Source organism: Brettanomyces bruxellensis, chromosome 2 (assembly GCF_011074885.1).
Source record: "Brettanomyces bruxellensis chromosome 2, complete sequence".
NCBI classification, from domain to species: Eukaryota; Fungi; Ascomycota; class Pichiomycetes; order Pichiales; family Pichiaceae; genus Brettanomyces; species Brettanomyces bruxellensis.
The window spans coordinates 211,504-230,815 of record NC_054683.1 but is presented as its reverse complement, the minus strand read 5'-3'; the positions used below and the strand labels follow the sequence as shown (position 1 = coordinate 230,815).

The following is a 19,312-nucleotide window of genomic DNA, read 5'->3' as shown; positions in this document are numbered from 1 at the left end:
CATAGTGGTTTAATTATTGTATACATTTCCAATACATAATTACTTCTTCCACTGAAGTGATTATTCCACACTTCTCTCATATCTGACTTCTTACTCCGCTAATAACTGCCACCAAAAACTACCTACTTGTCTAGCAGTTTGAATTATTTATTGCGTGCTTTCGTAGTTGTCTTATTTCTCAATCTCATTTATATCATGGTAATTAAATCATCACCACTTTAAATAACTCTCGGTGTACTTCTTCCAGACTTGCGCACGTAATCAATATACATTTGACTAAATAAAGCATGGCTTATCCTTCCCTTCTATTCAATAATTCCACACACCCAAACTTATCTACTGACTCCACAACTACGCTTACATGTCCTATAATGTCAAATCACTATATTTATACTTATCACCTTAAATAAATCATACATGCACCATAATCACTCGTCGGCTCAACGTTCTTGCTTTCTCTTCCAGGTTTTCACCAGCCAATGTAAGGCCGCTCAACAAATCGGAACACCCGGATTTTTCCACTTTTAAAGTCGCCCAACCTGTAACTGCCAACCCCGACTGAGTTGTTAGTCTGTTCAATCACCTTCAACTTCATCTTTTGCTCATCAAAGCTGGCAACAAATCCAACATATGGCCGGCCATCAAAGCCCAATTCGTGCACCTTCTTCGTCCGAATCAGACGCGATGACTTTCCCTCAAACCGACCTTTTACCACAACGAAAATATCACCAGGGCGAATTTGCTCAATCTTCCGGATATCAATATTGTCGTTATTTCGGTAGATAGTCGCGCCAAACGTCTTGCCAGCAACTGGAGGAACTACCGAGGAGGGAAGTTGCGAAATCACGTGACTCACGAGCCCGTCCGGCTGGCCGTCAAAGTCCATGTTGAGGCTTGAGGCGGCAACCCGGTAAGCTTTGCTTCCCAAACTTTCGGAAAACCGGACTAAGGAGCCAATATCTGGCTTTGGCTTTTCAAAACTGAAGCCGTGCCACCCGAGCAAAGTCGACGCATCGTTTTTCTCAAACGACAACTCCCACAGACGCGACGAAAGGTCTTTATTCAACAAATAATAGTCCACATACACAACTGTGCGCCCATATCTCTTGGAAATTTCATGTTTCTCAACTTCAAAGTACACTTCTGCATCCTTCAACTGTTGCGGAAGCTCTCCTCTCGTATACCACGTGTCAGAATGTGAGCGATGTGCCAAAACGCGGTCAAGAGAGAAGAGTGAGTTTCTTCGCGGAGCAAAATCCGTCGAGGTGGTTCTTCTTGGCTGGAGCTGTGCCGGTGCAGTTCCAGCGGCAATTCCGCCGGCTTCCACGGCTCGGCTCGCCACCGGAACTGTCGGAGGTGGAGGTGGTGGTGCTGTAAACGGTATGCTACGGGGCTCCGGAGGGTAATCGGGCTGTGCAGCAGGTATTTCTGGTTGTAGATCGTCCATCTGGGCTGCAGTCGCGGGTTCGAATTCCGGCACTGGAGATTGTGATGAGGATGAGGATGAGGCAAAAAGCTGCGAATTCCTGACTGGAGGTGCCTCAGTTTGAGGAACCGGAGGAGGGGGTGGTGGTGGAAGGTGTGATCTTGGCAAGGAAGGTGTTTGGTTATGTGATAAAGTTGAGTATTGCAACGAGGTGGCTGCTCTCTCCGAAGAATCAGCATTTGTCAATGATTGCTTATTTTTCAATGCTGCTTCAGGCAAAGGCGGAAGTGTCGATGCTTTAGGCACAGGTGGAGCATTCATTATCGTTCCCGTTGGTTCCGGCGGCTCAGGTCTCGATCCCGGAACAGGTGGGGGTGGTTGCAGACTCGAACTTCCTGCAAGCTTCGTTTTTTCAACTGAGTCCTCTGTTTTCACTTCTTGAGTCACGGGAACACTTCCAGGAATAGGAGGCGGTGCAGAGCGTGTTGGTGTTGGTGGGATGTTAGGAACCACGGCAGGAACCGGGGGAGGTGCAGAGATTCCGCCCGTTGGAATTGGAGGTGGCGGTGCAGAAGTTGCTGATGAGGTAGTGGTGTACGGATGTTCTGAAACAGGGGGCGCGACTGCGTCCAGGTTTTGCTCAGTGTACGGATGCTTTTCGACATCTTCCTTTGCACGTTCTCCTTCTTCCACACTTGCATTTTCCAAAGGTTCCTTCTCTTCCTCCACATCCAGTGGCTTTTTCAGCGGAAACGGTGAGCCCTTCGCAAATGGAAAAACAGGAACTGCTTCAGGAAGAGTGCTTGTCTCTTTTTGCTTTTCTCCTGCATGCTTGTTTGTTTTAGTCTTCTTCTTACTCTTTTTGGGTTCTACTGGACTAGCACCGCCCAGTCCAAGCATTCCCATCATGCCCATTCCTCCCGAAAGCTTTGCCATTCTTTCTCTTAGTCTTCTTCGCCTTAATTCTTCGTCATCTTCTTCATCTTCTTCTTCCTCTTCTTCATTTTCATTTTCTTCTTCTTCTTCTTCTTCTTCTTCTTCTTCTTCTTCATCCCCATTCTCTTCTTTTTCGTTCTCATCTGCATTTTCGTCTATCCTATGCTCCTCCATCGCATTTTCGGCATTTGCTTCCTTATCACTTCCCTCATCTGCAATTTCATCATCGTATTTCTCCTTACCTTCTTCCTTATCACCTTCCTCATTCTTACCTTCTCCACCTACCATTTCCTGTTGCTTAGTTTCTTCACTCAATTCTTCAACATCATCCACATTTTCCGCATCCGCTATTTCCGCTTTCTTGCTTTCCTCTTCCTCTTTCTTCTTTTCTCTTTGCCTCTTTTTCTCCTCCCTCCTCTTCATTGCAGCCGCAAGAGCTTCTTCATCTTGTTTTTGACGCTCCTCCAACATCTTTAGTCTTTCTTTCAATGTCATTTTTGGAACTGCTTCCTCCTTTTCTTCTTCAGCTTCTTGCTGCTGCTCCGTCTCCCTACTTTTCACCACTTCTAGCTTTTGCTGCTCGGCTTTTTGCTTTTCTCGCAATGCCTGTTTCCGCCTTGCAATTATATCTCTTTCTGCTGCAGTTAAAACCTCAACCGAGCTGCTCGATGGAGCAACATACCTTTTCTGCACAAAAGACTCCTCGGGAACCTTTCCCGGAATCGGAGGTGGTGCAGATACATCGTTGAAAGCATTAATCTTATCTTTGAACCCGGAGGCTTTCGTGATTGGTTCCTTCAAGGCTGCCTTCGTAATTGGGGATGACAATATTTTATCTGAAGCAGGTTCTTTTTCATTCAAATCATTCAATTTTTCCTCCTTTTTAGTTATCTGTGGTTCAGCCGCTGTTTTCACTGCCTCTTTTTGCTTGCTTACTTCTTGTTCAGGAATTGAATCGTTAAATTCATTCTCTGCTTCATTGTTCGCTTCATTCAATTTCTCTTCTTTCACCTCATCTTCCTTTTCTTCCTTCTCCTCTTCTTTCTCCTCCTTCTCCTCTTCTTTCTCCTCCTCCTTCTCTTCTTTCTCCTCTTCCTCCTTCTTTGTCTCTACAAAACTCTTTGGAAAATATCCACTCAAAATATCGCCCGTCTTTAAATCCTTGTACGATCCGTACAGCCAATCATCATCCACCACTTCTGTTACTGTAATTAGCTGCCCGGTTCCGAATGCCAAGTCATCAACGGCATTTTCCGCTTCCGGAGTGTATGGATATTGTGCAATTACTGTGTATGGGACTTGTACCATTTTCTTCCAAGTGTTGCTTGAACAATTTCTGCCGATTGACCAGCACTATTGGGTTAAACTAAATTAAGATGCTTTCCTGATTGCGTTGCACAAAATATCTATTTGCTTATCTATATCGGATCTTTTCGGGCAACAAACAGACTCAATTTAAATAGAAGGTCAATTGATCAATAATCAGTTCGATGCAATTTCAGGATGTAGTGCACTTTCACTTCGCTTTCAATTGAATCGTATATATATGTATTTGTTTTTAATTTGTTTTCAATGGTGATGTAAATTAAGATATGTGTTCATTTCCCTCTTGTTGTTACGTTGCATTATCAGCCTCCCCGCTTCTCCTATTGCATTTTTTTATTTTTTTTATTTTATATCATTTTTTCTTACTTGCGGCTCGAGGAATAAGCACTCACTAGGATTAGTCCTACCGCATTTTACCGGATAGTGCTAACAAAAGTCAGGAAGCTGTATACGGCACATAAGCACAAAAATACTAGGCTTTTTTTTTATGATACAGTAAAACACAAACTACTAACAACCCGTATTATGCTCAAAAGTACTTCCAAATCTCTCAAGCCTCCCGTTACACACGCATCTCCAGCCAAAATGATTGGTCACGTGACCCACGCCAGAAGAACTAAACTTTTCGCGTCTATATTTTGCCGCGCTGCTCAGAATGTGAAAAGATATAAGATCAATCTTGATCCACTAAAACAGAAATAATATAGGGAGTTGCCGGTAAACGAATAATTTGCAGAGCATTTAAGCATAATGCAGCCATTTAATCGTGCGGTCAAACGGATGAGATCCGATAAAAACTCGCTCGATGAATCAGGTACAAAGCATAAGCGCCGATTTAGTACAAGAAGAATACCGACAGACAACTTGACAAATAATGTAGTTTCGTTCGGGGTGGCGAAATCCAAAAAAGCGGTTTCGGTATTGGAGCTCAAGAGAGCAAGAACCAATCTTTTGGAAAACCAGAATACAATCACAACAGGCATTTCTAGCAGTCCACAACCTTCCAGTCCGTTTGGGTCGAGCCAACAGTCTACGAACGATAATTGGCCAATTTCCAGCGATGATAAGGGTGCAATACCGTCAGACATACAAACACCACATAGAGGAGATGCAGGTGTAAATGGGATGGGTCGAAAATCCTCGGCTAACCGCTCGGTATCCAATCAGCATCACCCATCTTCTGATGACAACATATTTTGGGCCATAACTCCGGATTTAAAGCACCAAAAGGACAATCAAAGTGATACAGAGGATCCATTGGAGAGCCCCACTAATAGAGGTGCACTATCTTCATCACCACTACGTATTAAAGGCACGCATAGTGCGTCTAATGTTGACAGCATTGCACAGATTTTGGATCCAGACTTGAAACGAATGATTGATAAGTATAATAGAGGACCATCTGACTCACGCAGAACAAAGCTTCCAAAGCTTATGATAACACCCTCGTTTCTTCGATCAAGTTCCGATCCCAGGTCTCTAGGTAAGAGGAGAACACTGAGGAATGTTCCCGGGCAGCTTGGGCCTATAATTGCAAGAAAAAGTACACTTAGTGAGAGTTTCGAGCAGAGTTTGCACAGTCGAAAACTTTACCAAGCACACAAACAGGATGGAGATGAGTCTCCTGCTGCAGGCAAGGATGTTTCGCAGCTGTTAATCGAAATAGGGAGTAAGTTGTCAAAGGAGAGGGGAGTTGTAAGCGGGGAAGAGAAGCTGCCAAGTGGAAATGTAACTGAGCAAAATTCGCAACCAGAAAACGACAAGCATCCAGAAACAGACTCTGGAGATGAGTTTTCAGATGATGATGTGGACATGTTGGAGATAGATGAGCTTGCTAATGAGGCTAGAAGAGAGAGAATGAGTCAGATAGGAAGTACTGAGAAGGAAGAGAAGAATGGAAAGCAGACTGGCAATATTTCTTCAGATGACAGCTTTACGGATGATGGTGATGAAGTTCTTAGTTTGTATGAGGGATCTTCCAAGAGAGAGCAGGAAAGTACAGATATAAAAGGTGGAAATGGCAATAAATATGATGAGACTGACATCAGCAAGGCTAAAAAGGATCAAATTTACATTGCTAATGCTCCGAGTGCCAGTAAAACTATAACTCCCAGCAGGCAAAGCAAACAAACAATTAGCATAGACACCAGAACAGAGTCTGAGAAAGAGATTAGCCCAGCGCCAATCTCCAAATCTACATCATTCAAAGACATGAAAGTGGATCCAGAAACACAGTATGTGACGGATGTGAAAGCCACAAATGGTGCTAAAGCATGTATCTTGAAGAAAGACTGTCACAGGTTTCAGATCAAGAAAATCATCAAAAGCCATTTCAAAGGAAAACAGGAGCAACTCATACTGAGATGTCTTTCGCAAGATGACAGCATGCAGAACATTGTGGTTCGAGACCTGTGGGCAGAGCTAGAGTTCAAGGAAAACGATATCATCAATATAGTTGCCGAGAATACAGATGGCAACTCGCATCTTGTGGATAAAACGCACAACTTGTTGATCTGGAACCCGGACACGCTTCTTTCGGCAACGATGGTTTCGCAGTCGATAAACTGCCCGAGAGTGGCAGTCATCAACAACAAATTTCAAGGCCCGGGTGAGTTTGTGATCCCAATGCTTGTGGGAAACATTGTTCACCGTCTTTTTCAGCAGTGTCTCATTGAGCGGAACATAGACACCAAGTTCATGCTGGATATTGTTGAAGAGGAGCTTGATGCGAATCTGCTGCCCATCATGAGTGCCCAGTCAGACAGGGCCAGCGTGAAAAAGATGCTTGTTGAGCACATGGCACACATAAAGACGTGGATGAAGACTTATGTGCCAAAAGAGGAGCTTCATGGGATGGTTGGCTCTGGTGAGACGACCTCGTTTTCTGATACAGTGTATCCATCGAAGACTTCCATTCCTTATAAGGTGACCAACGTGTTAGACGTTGAGGAGAATATCATGTCGCCCATGTTCGGCATAAGGGGTCTTATCGATGTGGTCATTGAGGCTATGCTCACAAATCAGCACAGCAAGTTTGTTGTACCGATGGAGATCAAAACCGGGCGGGAATACATCACGAACAGGGCCCAGGCCTCGTTGTACACCTTATTGATTCGTGACAGGTACGACTTGCACACCGATTTGCTCTCCTTGGTGTACACGAAGACGGTATCGTCATATTTCGAGGCTTTGAAGAAGAATGACCTCCGCATGCTTGTCAACATTCGCAATAAGCTTTCCCAGTACATGGTGGCTGGCATGGCCACACTTCCACCAATCAAAAAGGCGGCCAGCTGTGAGCGGTGCCCTGTTCTTGCAGAGTGTGCTGCTGTAAACAGCCTTGCAGAGGACGGCAGTGCAGCAGATTTCGGCATAGATGAGGCCACGTACAACAGTTTGACCGAATTCTGCGTCGATCCGCACTACAAGAAATTCTACCGGCACTGGAACGAGACTTTGACCAAGGAGGAGGCTCTTCTGGACAGCTTTAAGAAGCACTTGTGGTGTCTTTCGTCCAAGGAGAGGGAGGAAAATGGCGGAAAAGCGGTGGGGAATCTCCGTGTTGTTGGAGCAACCGAGTCTCTGCAGGCATCAAAAAGGTACATGTACTGGTTCACTCGTGATAAAGCCGCAAACCCAAGCATGATGCTTTCGCAGCTTTCCAGACACGACCGGATCATCGTGAGCGATGAACAGGGCAAGTACGGGTTGTCGTTTGGGTTTGTGGAGAACATCAGGGAGGACTCAATCATCATAAGTACGGACCGCAAGTGGATCAACTCGAGTGTGCGGATGAAGGAGTTCAACGAGAGCGGGAACCAGGTGTTCCAGACTGTTCTAGAGTCGTCATACTCAACGCAGAGGAGGAAAAACGGCCGGTTGCAAGATGGGGTGGACGAGCGCGAGTTTAACCTGCAAATACCCGAGGTTGTGGCCGGTAAAACGTACAGAATCGACAAGGATGAAATGTTTCATGGTATGGCACTGGCACGGTTCAACATCTTGAATCTTTTCCTGTCTGTTGGCGACCACAGGCGCCGCGAGATGGTTGTTGATCTGAAAACTCCACATTTCACAAGACAACCAATTGTGGACGTGAAAATGGACACTTCTGATTTTAACGCCGACCAGAAAGCTGCCTTTGACAAGGTGTTGCGAACGCAGGACTACTGCCTAATTCTTGGCATGCCTGGTACAGGGAAGACGACGGTAATTGCGAAAATCATCGTGGCGTTGGCTGAAGCCGGCAAGTCAGTTCTCATCGCCTCGTATACGCACTCAGCGGTGGATAATATCGTTGAAAAAGTACTGGAGATCACAGACAAGCCGTCTGTTCTCAGAGTTGGCTCTCCCTCACGCATAAGTGACAAAGTCCGCAAGTACTCGCTTTACTCTGAGGACAGCATCTACAAGATCAAGACCCAGGACGATTTCGACGATGCCATCATGAACACCCAGATTGTGGCTACCACGTGTCTTGGAATCGGCGATCTGGTGTTTGTCCACAGGCGGGACTTCGACTACTGCATAGTGGATGAGGCCTCACAGGTGTCAATGCCGGTTTGCTTGGGTCCTCTGGCACTGGCGGACAAATTTGTGCTTGTCGGAGACCACTACCAGCTTCCACCTCTAATATTGAGTGCTGAGGCACGGGCTGGAGGCCTTGATAAGTCGCTTTTTAGGCGTTTAAGTGAGGCCCACCCTGAGAGTGTCGTCCAGCTTTCCTACCAGTACAGAATGTGCTCCGACATCATGGCTGTGTCCAACACCTTGATATATGAGGGCCGTCTTAAGTGTGGTGATGACAAGGTTGCAATGCAGACGCTTGATGTTCCGTTTCCCGACCGTGTTGTGCAGAAATTCGGCATTTTGCCCCCCGAAAAGAGGTGGATGGCCCAGGTTCTGAAGCCAGAGACCAAAGTGCTGTTCATCAACCACGATGAGGTGCCGGCAAGAGAGGTTTGCAAAGGAGACAAGATCGAGAACCCGACAGAAGCAAAGTTGATCGTCCAGCTTGTGAAGACGCTCGTTCTGGGTGGTGTGGACCAGAGTTCGATTGGAATTATGTCTTTTTACAAGGCCCAGCTCCGGTTTTTCTACCGGTCTTTTGGCTCCATGTTTCCCGACCTCGATATACTAACTGCGGACCGGTTTCAGGGTAGGGATAAGGAGTGCATCATCATCTCCTTGGTCCGTTCAAACGATAACAATAATGCGGGAGACTTGCTTCGGGAATGGAGGAGAGTTAATGTGGCTATGACTAGAGCCAAATCGAAGCTTATCGTCTTTGGTTCTCGCAAGTTGATGAGCACCATCCCCCAGTTTGAGGGCTTTATCGAGCTCTTTGATAGCAGAAATTGGTTTTTGAACCTCCCTCCCTCTGCCGATAAGATTTACGGTGGCTTTTTGGACTTCGGTTCACAACATGGCTCTCCGAAAAAGATGGGGGCAGACCATAACGTTAAAAGGTTCATGCTATCTTCCAACTCGGCAGTTCTTCGGAAGACAAGCGTACTCAAGGATGTTCTGGATCAGGAAGGTGACGAATGACTGGTTTAGTATTTGGAGTTAAGAATTGCATAATTACTGGAATGCTTAGAAGGTATAGATGGGAGACACAGTTTAATACATGGGGTACATAGAAATGCATAGTTAAATTAAAGGTTAGACAAGTATATAGAGGAAAGGATGAGGTGTATGAGATAAAATACGCAGTGTAAGTAGTTGATGCGTAAGAAGTAGAAGTGTGTAATGTAAAATGCATAGCGTATGTGGATAAATTACAGATAGATGTCTAGTGAAGAAACATGAAGTATATATGAGGTACATTTCAGCTTAAAGCAGAGACTTGCACATGGCGAAGTTACAATGCATCGTATTTGCATTCAGAAATAAAACCTTCTGCAAATTATGCTCACAAATACCGGGGTGGTTACATTGACTAGCTAAAGTACACAATTATAGTGTATGGACATGTTACATCAAATATTCATTAAATATAGTCAGCCAAACACTTGGCATCCTTCATTACAAATATCCTCACTCACGGCATCCCTCAATTACAAATGTCCCCACTCCCTCAATTACAAATGTCCCCTCACTTCACACATTTATACAGCCTGCTCCCCTTCTCCTTTAAATACCATCTCTTCCAATTCCAGTACTCCACAAGCCGCTGGCCAGAATAACCACCGTAATCGAAATCAATCAATGATATAGTGCTCTGGATTCCGGCCCAAATGCCCCAATAGAATCCCGGCATTCCATAATACAGGGAAATTTCATCTATGAGGTCATCAATCATAACTTCGGTCACTTCACTGCCGTCTTTCTGCAAATACGACATACACCACTTGCGCAAAAGTTGGTTTGTCCGCACGGGTTTAGGAATCAGGCTCTTATCACATGCAAACCCTTGCCATTCCTGAAAATGGTTTGAGATGTCAAAAGCTCTTGGACCCGGCATCATGTACTCGTAATCTATAAAGGAGATCGGGTTTGTATCAAAATGCAAGTGTCTGGTTGAAATTTTGCTGTTTCTACCTGCCTCCTCCAATTCTCTCGAAAGCTCACTTGGTATTATGATGTTTCCACAGAGAAGGTCACTGTGAGCAGCTACCTGGGGAGAGCAATCACCAATTTCGCTTGCTAGCCACTCCAGTTCTCTCGAAAGGATCTGTTTGAGAGTCAACTGGATCGATTCTGGATCTTTTGCATCCATTCTTACCTGCTGAAGGTCTTGGTTCTTGTCGCAAACTGCTACCAGACCTTTGATCTGCGGAAGAATGTCTATCCACCCTTTTATAAGCTCCCAAATATTGCCAGGCCTTTTTTTTGACACCTCGACTTTCTCACTTTGCCTAAATTCAAGCCGCATCCGCCTCAAGCCCTCTTCTATCACTTTGACTCTCACAGTGCGATGCCATTGGCCTAATCTAGACGCTATAAAAGGATACACACTGGGGTTCGAAAGCTCGTCAAAGTGAAGAGCCCGGCCTTCTATAAACCCGTACACCAAGCCATTTCCAAACCTGGCAAACACTTTGGGGGCCAAATTGTACGAGTTGAGCACCAAATGCGACACAAACTCACGATCCCGGTCTATAAGCAACCCAGTTCCGCGACCATATGTCCGTATCAGGACAGTTTTGTACCCGTTTTGGACGTTTTCCGGGCCTTTATAGGTACATTTCAACAGCATGTTGGTAATCCCGCCTGTAAGTTCATGAAGTTCTATGAAATCCTCGTTGTTTCCCCACTCTGGAAAGATTTCTAGAAGCATTTGCCTCACCTGCAGCTTCTGATTGGACGATTCGGATGGCTCGATGTACCGATCGGGGAGATAAATCGAATGTGCACAGCATTTCTCCACTTCCTTAGCCACTGATGGCGAAGTCGACCGGCTTTTCGACAATGAATAATCATCTTGTTTCCCACCTGAAACCGGCCAATCAGCATTCGAGACACACGATTGGCATGAGGACGATACTGTAGATGCTACACTGTTGGATGAAATCCCCATAATCGATGATGTTTGCTGTGGATACTGGTTTCTGGCCTTGCTGGTGAAAATTGTGGAAAAAATGCGGCTCGAGCTATCTTTTGGCACCATTCCGGGAAGAGACGAACTGGAGGCAATGCCAAATGCAGACTGTGAGGGCAAAGGCATACTCTGTCCAGAATCCTTTGTTCCTGTTGTATTCTCGCCAATATCACTTCGCGTTAGTGAAATATCGGTCGAGTTCGAATTGTGATACGGGAGGAAATGGAGTCCTCCATTTGAGAGAAGACAGTATGTTGATGGCATCTGTTGCACGATAGGGTAATATTAAAGCTTGGATGAATTTGAATCCTCGAAACAAGAAAGAACGGTATGGTAAAAGCAAGAATTAATCGTGAATTGTATGATATCGTAGTCCGAAACCAAAATTTGCTCTATGGAATAATTAGAGCAATTAGAAGAATGTGCTTGTTTCACGATCGAGTGATGTGGCTGATGTGTTAACCGATCAGCTTGAATAGAGAATGAATGTGATGAAAAGAACTATATGGCAGTTTAATGATAAAAAAGAAAAAGGCATAATTCCCCAAGATGGAATACCTACCTTCCTAAGTATTTATAGATTCATGTACGGAACCACTAAAAAAAAAAGTTCGGCTGTCCTGATTTCAGTGCTTTTTTTTTTGGTCTCGTAAAGAGATATTTCAGTTCGGGTAATTAGATTGAGCCGGTCGAATTCACGAGTCCTGTATGTGGCTGGTGAGAAGCATGTGTGGCTGTGCAAACAATTGGGAACTGTTTTTCTAGTAAAGTCTGGTACGTCTAATTGCAATCTGTCACATTCATTTGGCTGGATGCTTTTTGTTCTGTTTATGAGAATTGCCGACACTTTTTCAGAATCTTAAGAAATTTTATTTAGGTACCCAGCAGAATGTGATAATTGTAACGATATCATCAGTCGCATGAGTAAGAGTTTGGAGAACAATAGTGCGCGATAAAAAAATGAAAAAAAAAAAGTGAGGGGACCCTGCTCCCGATATACATAAGGAATAGTAGCATACGGTATAATAGCTTTGATAGCAGTTTGATCGTTGAACTTATCAATAATGCTTTTTTTTTGATATTTGGACAGCGATAGGTCAAATAAAATGCCTGCATCTGGTAAAGTTGCTATTGCCAGATTTAGTATAGTTTTTTGATATTGATTGTAGTGTATAACTTTTGCTACAGCTTTCGGTATGAACACCTGAGGATATCTTCAGTTTTAGATAGTTGTCATTTCTCTTTTTATACAGTATAATAGACAATGAGACTTGTTCTCCTTAGAACTTCACTGCTTTTTCCTTCAACTTTGACAGCTTTTGGTTTGTTTGATAGATATCAATCATGATCACAATCGTATTAACGGAATTTCATTTCATAATTTACTCTGCTGGTGATTATTACGTCATAATACCAACACCTTTTCTTTCATTTTTAAGGCATGTGTTTTGTCTTGTTTTCAAAAAGACTATATACTATTGCACATTAACTCATACCAATAATTTCATTCAACCAATCTACCCAACCTAGAAGCTTCTATTTCGATGTCATAACTACATACAACTACATACCTACATTCCTTGTATGCCACAAAATGTATAATGTTCCTTATTGCCAATACGTAAAACACATTACTTTCCCCTTATATAACATCCCTATCATAATTTAATGGAGCAGTGCTGCTTGTATTAGCTTCACTGCTTATGTCAGCACCGCGACTTTCCAAGTCAAACCCCTCCATATCTGAGCTATGCTCATTATAGAAGTCATGGGTCTGAATATCGTCAAGTCCATGTTTGGAAATGTCCAAGATGATACTTGGTACATATGAGCTCCTATTAAAGACACTAGGGAAGTACCTGCGATAAGACCACCAGGCCATAAGCCAGCCAATGGAGGAGCCAAGTATCACATCCACAAAATGGTGCCTGTAGTCCTGAGTTCTGGAACATGCAACATATGCAGCAAAGAGAGAAGGCACAAAAGAGACCAAAAACCTCCAGGCACCGACATAGTTGCAGGAGCATCCCAAAAACTGACCAAGCATCCAGAGTGTCAGATATCCAAAGCACGAAAATGCCATCGACGAGTGGCCAGACGGGGTCGTGCGAAAACCATCTAGAAGTCGACTGACGTTTTTCGTCGTGCAGATTTCACTGGCGTAGTATAGCGTGTCTGCAACCGCATCGTCGCTTGGAATGCACCTGGCAAGGAAGTCTGGCCTGCATCTTCCTATCCAATTCTTCATTGTCTCAACAATAAGGTCGCAAGTTGTGACAGAAACGGCAAAGCCCAAGTATGAAATGTAGAACAGGTACAACCTGTGGCCCCTTGGAGTGAAAAGCATGTCCACCACAAAGAAAACAACAGGTGGAATTGCAAGAATAAGAATAAGAAGCATGGAAGCCGGAACATGCTCATGTTCGGCAAATGGATGGCTTATCGTGATATCGTTTATTGTAAACTGTCTTTCGTACGGGTGTGCCCAGTGTACCACCGTTGCATCTAAAATGACAAGTATGATTGCATAGCTGGCATCGATCAATTTCCATTTGTACAACGTGTGTAACCATTTTGATTTCACCAGTCCAAAAGTCTGCCTGTCGATTGCTGGTGGTGTAATTTTCATCTTCATTTTGCCCCTAATCGATAATAAAAAGGTGCTCTTCTGTTCTTTATTATATCTTTTATTGATAGCTATTATCGATAACTATTATTACAGTTCAAGCGTCAAGATTGAATTCAGAGATCCCCGTTGCATCTGTCAAAAGGGTTCCCACATAGATAAGAGTAAAAAAAAAAAAATGAATTCAGAAGGTGAGGAGGTGAACTTTGAATCAATTCAAAAAAAAAATAAAAATAAAAAAACTGGGAATTTAAAAAAAAAAAAGCCCGATCCGACTCCTGCCTACATGCACGGCTTTAACGGGCATTGATCTACTGGCTAGGCTTAGAAGCCTCAAAACAATTCATACATTTCAAAGCACATTGGATCACCGTTTAACTAGATCATATTATGTACGTATTCGTTCCCCAAAAAAAAGATCCAGAATGTCTTGAGAGCTTTCCGATATCTTCTGCTTTGCTGTTAGGTTCATTGTTCTTAATTCGTATAGGAGTTCAGCAGAATTAATTACGTTTTTTTATCAAAAATACGAATGTTGACTCCGCCACTTCCTTGCCTTGCACCGCCACACTGTGATTTTACGACGTGAAATTGGATTGACAAAGGTCCAGCCAAGCTATGTGGTGTAATTTGCATTTCGTACTATGTCTAAAAACTAAATTCCACATTAATAAGAGTTTAGCAACATTATGCTGAGCCATCTAGTCGTATAAAATCTCATTCTGCCTTGATATCTTCTGATTATACTCCTCTAAAGCTATATCCTTGGCTTTTTTATGGTTTTGCTCCGCTAGTTTTTTCCCCAAAGTCCCTTTTTCGTTTCTTGTCTTTTTCTCTTGCATTCGTCTAGCCGCTGCCTGTGCAGCCATACTCTTTGCTGAGTTGTTGTTGTTGTCTGGATGCTCCTTGTCTTCATTACTATCTTCTGAAGATCCCCCTAGACGCTCACCTTTAATCGGCTTTATGCGATTATTTACCTTTGCATGTGCCTGCTTTGTGTATTTAATGTCATTTCTCACCTTTCTATTTCCCTCACCAAGTCTTCTGCCTGTTACCTTTGTGATGGCCTCTCGATTTTCCGACTCTTTTGATCCACAAAGACCCATTTGAACGTAATTTCAAGTTTGATGATACGTGTTTGTACCTTCGCTCTCTTGCTTCTTCCAATGTGAAGCTCTTACGCCGCTAATGAAGACCCTGATATTCAATTGGGTATCCTGGATGATTGCTCAGGTCCTATTAGGTTCGGAAATTATGACTTATTGAGAATCGAGCATACTACCAGCTGCATTCTTTATCTCGTACTCCAGTAAGTTTTTTTGTCTTAAATCCACATTTCGTAATTTTCGCGATCAATCCGAAAAAATATCAATAAGTAGATGATTCCCCGCGTTTACCTCAGTAAAATATTTCCTGTGCTGTTCATTTTCCAGCGCTTCTATATACAAAATACCTATTTACAAATTTATAAACTTTACCGTGTTCTGGTCTCCATCCGCTCCCTGTAGTAATCCAATATTTCCTTATTCGCCGACAGCCGAGAAAGCTGCGGGAGATTCACATCTCTAGTATCAACGGAGTCGATATTATTGAACACCTTGCTATAATTCTTGTTTTCCTTAATGTCGAATCGCATATACATGCGGAAATTCTTCATGCTGGTAAAATATGGAGAGCACAATTTCCACATTCGGAAGTAGAGGTCGATCTTGTCAGAACTGACATTCCTGGACCGGATTGTGGCATCACGAAGTGCAAACCAATCAGCATTCGTTATTTTGGATGCACCCATGGCAAGATCCGAATCAAGTAAGTTTGAAAAGAGATCAAAGATCTCCGAAGCAGCCACATTAAGTACACCCGTGGCCTTTAAGCAGCATCTGTAGAAAACACTTGTTTTCGGGAAATTGTACATATTTGACGCCTGTATCAAAGACTTAAAGAATGGCTTGCTTTTCCACACCATGGATTGAATAAGAAGGCAATTGAAAAGAGGCTCGTCAAATGGTTTCACCTCATTGTAGAGCGATAATGAGTGCTGAAGATCAAGTGCCGCTTGTTCGTTGAAAGTGTCATGTTTGTCGAAAAAGATCTCCATGAATGTATTGTTCAAAGTCGAAGACATAGAAGAGTTTGACCAGCTATGTGACTGGTAAAACTTCCAGGAAGAGATCCAAATATCTTCCACCTTCTCCAGAGATCTTGTTGCCGAGTATGTGTTGAGCATAAAGCGCTTAACTGCTTCCATCTGAAGCGGAATCGGGTATGGAAGCTGTCCTCTGATTGCAGCATCAAAAAATGTTCTTGCTGTGGAATAATCAGTGCAGAAGCCTATAAAGTCAAGATGGCCCTTGGTCATATATCCGAGCAATCGGCTTGGCACCACCTCGTTCTTCTTCTTAAACTCCATTATCACTTTTGCAGTAATCTCAGAGAAGATATCGCTTGCCCGCTCAAGGTGTCCCTTTATTAGGCAAGCCCTCAAAACGGCAAGCTGGAGCTCACCGTGTATGTAGTCTCCCTCCGATTTTGTATGTTGTGCTTTAATCTGGCTGTATGTCAACCATGTTTCTTCATAATCAAAGTTTTCCGTATCCACCAGCAAAGAAAATATGGATCCTAGTGCCGATTCCGCGGTAAATGCCTCCTTCAAGTTCTCTTTATCCTTTGCCCTGCTCCATATCTTGGACGCTTCATCTCCAAATCCCAAATCACCATATGCTTTAAACAAGTTGGTCGCACCTCTTGAACTAATGGTAAGAGGGCTGTTGTTCGCCACTAAATCGTTGCCTATTTGCAGTAAGGAAGCTGCTAAAAGCTTGTGGAACCGCTTTAGTGGACTGTTCACATCCCTGTCAACATTCTTTCGAAGTCTGACAAGTTCCCATCTATAAACACGAAGTCCATTTCTCAAAAGTGACACCAACTCATCCATTCGATGCTCATCTAGCTCACCAGTCGGTAGAAGCTCCTCATATAACGGCATTACCTGCTTCACCGCATTCCAGTATCCCATTTCTGGCTCTAGCATCTTTCCTGAAGAGCTCTCAAACGATGAATTATGTGCTAAGCATTCATCAAAAGCCATAAGTTGTTCGTAGTACGGTAAATCTCGCTTTGGCATTCCATCCACCAGCTGTTTTAGCTGTGGCACTTTCTCATACACCGAGCCTACGTATCTCTTGTTTTCTGTTTGGTTTTGTGGACTGCCTATTGGTACAAACAATGAAAAGTTTCTCTTTTGATACGTATAACCCTGAAATCTTGCTCTGCTGAAACATGGTATGCTTGGGCAACCTCTCCACGTAAATGCAGAAAACCCATTCCTGCCATACTGTAACAGCCGATATCGCATCTTCTATATGCGAAAGTGAAATGGTTTTGAAATAGTTTTCTTCGATATTGAATGTATGTATAAGCAAAGGCTTTTTTACTAAATATGCTCGTAAATGGCTTCTTTATGTGGTAACTCTCGTTGTATGGTCAATATGTAAAGCTTCCTAACATAAAGCCAACAGCCTCGGGTTTTTATTGTATTTTGTTCCTTTGTCTTTGACTGTCACAATCACACAGTATAAAATACCCAAATGGTGTCACCAAGTGATGATGAAAAATTCACCCTTATCTGTAAGCAAAAAAAAAAAAAATTGAAAAATTGAAAAATCAAGATACGTACGTGACTACAAGAATCAAAATAATAATACCTCAGTATTCTCTTGCTGGAATATAGATACATAAAAGCCTCTTTTTATTTGTTTATCCATGTCATATTTCACACAGAAAGATCTTCCGGTCGGAATACCTGAATTTCTGGAAAAGTATCTTCCGCAAACCCAACATAATCATGATAAGTTGCCCTTTATCACTCTAACCTATGCACAATCACTAGATTCCAGAATCAGCAAAAAACGAGGGCTGAGGACAGTGATCTCGCACATTGAGACAAAAGTGGTAACCCACTATATTAGATCGCTGCATGGCGCACTTTTGATTGGTATAAACACGGTACTTGCAGATGATCCAGGTCTTAATTGCAGGTTTGAATCTAAACCACAAAGAATCATTACACCGGTTATTATAGATCCCAATTTTAGACTCCAGTACGTCTATGCTCACTCAAAGCTTGAGAAAAACGTTTTGAGTGGATCCATTAATCCGCCAATAGTGGTTGTTTCTTCAAAGGTACTGGAAATGATGGGTGAATCGATAAAGAAGTTTGCAGGTGCACGTCAGTTGCGAATACTGGCAATCGAGCCACATACTGCGGGCACTGGAGTTACAATTGATGGGATTAAGGAACCAGTTTTGTCCTGGTGTCAGATTTTCAAGGCCCTCAAGCAGGATTTTCACATACAATCGGTTATGGTGGAAGGAGGTGCGGGAGTAATAAACAGTCTTCTTGTATCGGAATACAATCACAAGTCAATTGTTGATTCACTCATTATCACAATAGGGCCAGTCTTTTTGGGAAAAGATGGGGTTGAAGTAAGTCCAGCAGATGAAGTTGATCTTGAAAATGTGTCCTGGTGGACTGGAATAAGAGACTCCATAATGTGCTCGGGTGTGAAGAAGAAGCAAACTTGAAGATAGGAAATTAGAGTAGATGAAAGAAAAGTATATTACAACTACAAAATAATCATTTCCTACACGTTTAGAATGAGTTTTCCTATCAACAATTACGTTTATACTAATGGTACATACACACTTCTATAGACATATCCTGTAGGAAGCATATCTACCGGCAGTCTCAGAGCGTCGAATAATCTTAACAACTTGTCCTCTCTTTAGTCCTAGGTACCTTGCAACCGGATCCTGGCTTTGAATTCTAGGCAACTGAGACTCCTTCAATCTGTATCTTTTCAACAAGTCGATTTTCTCCTCGTTTGAGAGCCTGATATGCTTAGGAACCAACTCGTGATGTGTGATGTTAACAACAATTTCCGATTCCTGGAAGATTTCTATAGTTGCCGGTTCTGCAACAGCAATGGCCTTTGTAGCCGATGGTGTCATGTTCTGCTGATATATGAATATACCTGTTGAGAAGTTCTTGTCTGCTATATGTGCGCAAAAATTCTTCATGGTCTGAATACCAACAGAAGGCTCATCACAGAATTCCACCCATAAAGGTCCCAAATCTCCGTATTTTTCCAATGCATCTTGTGTTGGAGTTGCCTGGAATGACATGAGCTTCCTCTGTGGAACACCCATTGAGTCACAAAACTTCTCTCTGAACTGATCTAATGGTAAATCTATTTCTTCTTGTGGAATATAGTATCCTCTATCTTTCACCATCTCCTTTACCGTCTTATATGCCCTCCACAATCTTGATGTTGATCTATCTACTTCCTCCATTTTATGTGCCGTTGTCTGTTGTTTTATGCTCCGCTCCGGGCTTCTTATAAATATTATTTTCCTTTGCTACGAAGCATAATGTTTATCAATCAGCTTTTCTTTC

General features: G+C 43.0%; 8 protein-coding genes across 8 annotated transcripts; 2 read left to right on the top strand and 6 right to left on the bottom strand.

Annotated features, from left to right (window-relative positions):
• Positions 1-469: 469 nt before the first annotated feature.
• On the bottom strand, positions 470-3,670 carry BRETT_005253 (uncharacterized protein; the record flags this gene model as incomplete). The annotated part of the gene is made up of 1 exon (XM_041283733.1): positions 470-3,670. One exon carries the CDS (start codon positions 3,668-3,670, stop codon positions 470-472), a length of 3,201 nt encoding a protein of 1,066 aa, XP_041134685.1.
• Positions 3,671-4,438: 768 nt separating this feature from the next.
• Positions 4,439-9,238, top strand: BRETT_005252 (uncharacterized protein; the record flags this gene model as incomplete). Its single annotated transcript, XM_041283732.1, has 1 exon — positions 4,439-9,238. One exon carries the CDS (start codon positions 4,439-4,441, stop codon positions 9,236-9,238), a length of 4,800 nt encoding a protein of 1,599 aa, XP_041134684.1.
• A 547-nt stretch (positions 9,239-9,785) lies between these two features.
• BRETT_005251 (uncharacterized protein) lies at positions 9,786-11,495 on the bottom strand (the record flags this gene model as incomplete). The annotated part of the gene is made up of 1 exon (XM_041283731.1): positions 9,786-11,495. One exon carries the CDS (start codon positions 11,493-11,495, stop codon positions 9,786-9,788), a length of 1,710 nt encoding a protein of 569 aa, XP_041134683.1.
• A 1,378-nt stretch (positions 11,496-12,873) lies between these two features.
• Positions 12,874-13,866, bottom strand: BRETT_005250 (uncharacterized protein; the record flags this gene model as incomplete). Its single annotated transcript, XM_041283730.1, has 1 exon — positions 12,874-13,866. The coding sequence occupies one exon, from the start codon at positions 13,864-13,866 to the stop codon at positions 12,874-12,876; it is 993 nt and encodes a 330-aa protein (XP_041134682.1).
• A 692-nt stretch (positions 13,867-14,558) lies between these two features.
• On the bottom strand, positions 14,559-14,963 carry BRETT_005249 (uncharacterized protein; the record flags this gene model as incomplete). Its single annotated transcript, XM_041283729.1, has 1 exon — positions 14,559-14,963. One exon carries the CDS (start codon positions 14,961-14,963, stop codon positions 14,559-14,561), a length of 405 nt encoding a protein of 134 aa, XP_041134681.1.
• A 368-nt stretch (positions 14,964-15,331) lies between these two features.
• On the bottom strand, positions 15,332-17,212 carry BRETT_005248 (uncharacterized protein; the record flags this gene model as incomplete). The annotated part of the gene is made up of 1 exon (XM_041283728.1): positions 15,332-17,212. One exon carries the CDS (start codon positions 17,210-17,212, stop codon positions 15,332-15,334), a length of 1,881 nt encoding a protein of 626 aa, XP_041134680.1.
• Positions 17,213-17,619: 407 nt separating this feature from the next.
• Positions 17,620-18,441, top strand: BRETT_005247 (uncharacterized protein; the record flags this gene model as incomplete). The annotated part of the gene is made up of 1 exon (XM_041283727.1): positions 17,620-18,441. The coding sequence occupies one exon, from the start codon at positions 17,620-17,622 to the stop codon at positions 18,439-18,441; it is 822 nt and encodes a 273-aa protein (XP_041134679.1).
• A 123-nt stretch (positions 18,442-18,564) lies between these two features.
• On the bottom strand, positions 18,565-19,209 carry RPB5 (DNA-directed RNA polymerases II 24 kDa polypeptide (RNA polymerase II subunit 5); the record flags this gene model as incomplete). The annotated part of the gene is made up of 1 exon (XM_041283726.1): positions 18,565-19,209. One exon carries the CDS (start codon positions 19,207-19,209, stop codon positions 18,565-18,567), a length of 645 nt encoding a protein of 214 aa, XP_041134678.1.
• Between the last annotated feature and the right edge of the window lie 103 nt (positions 19,210-19,312).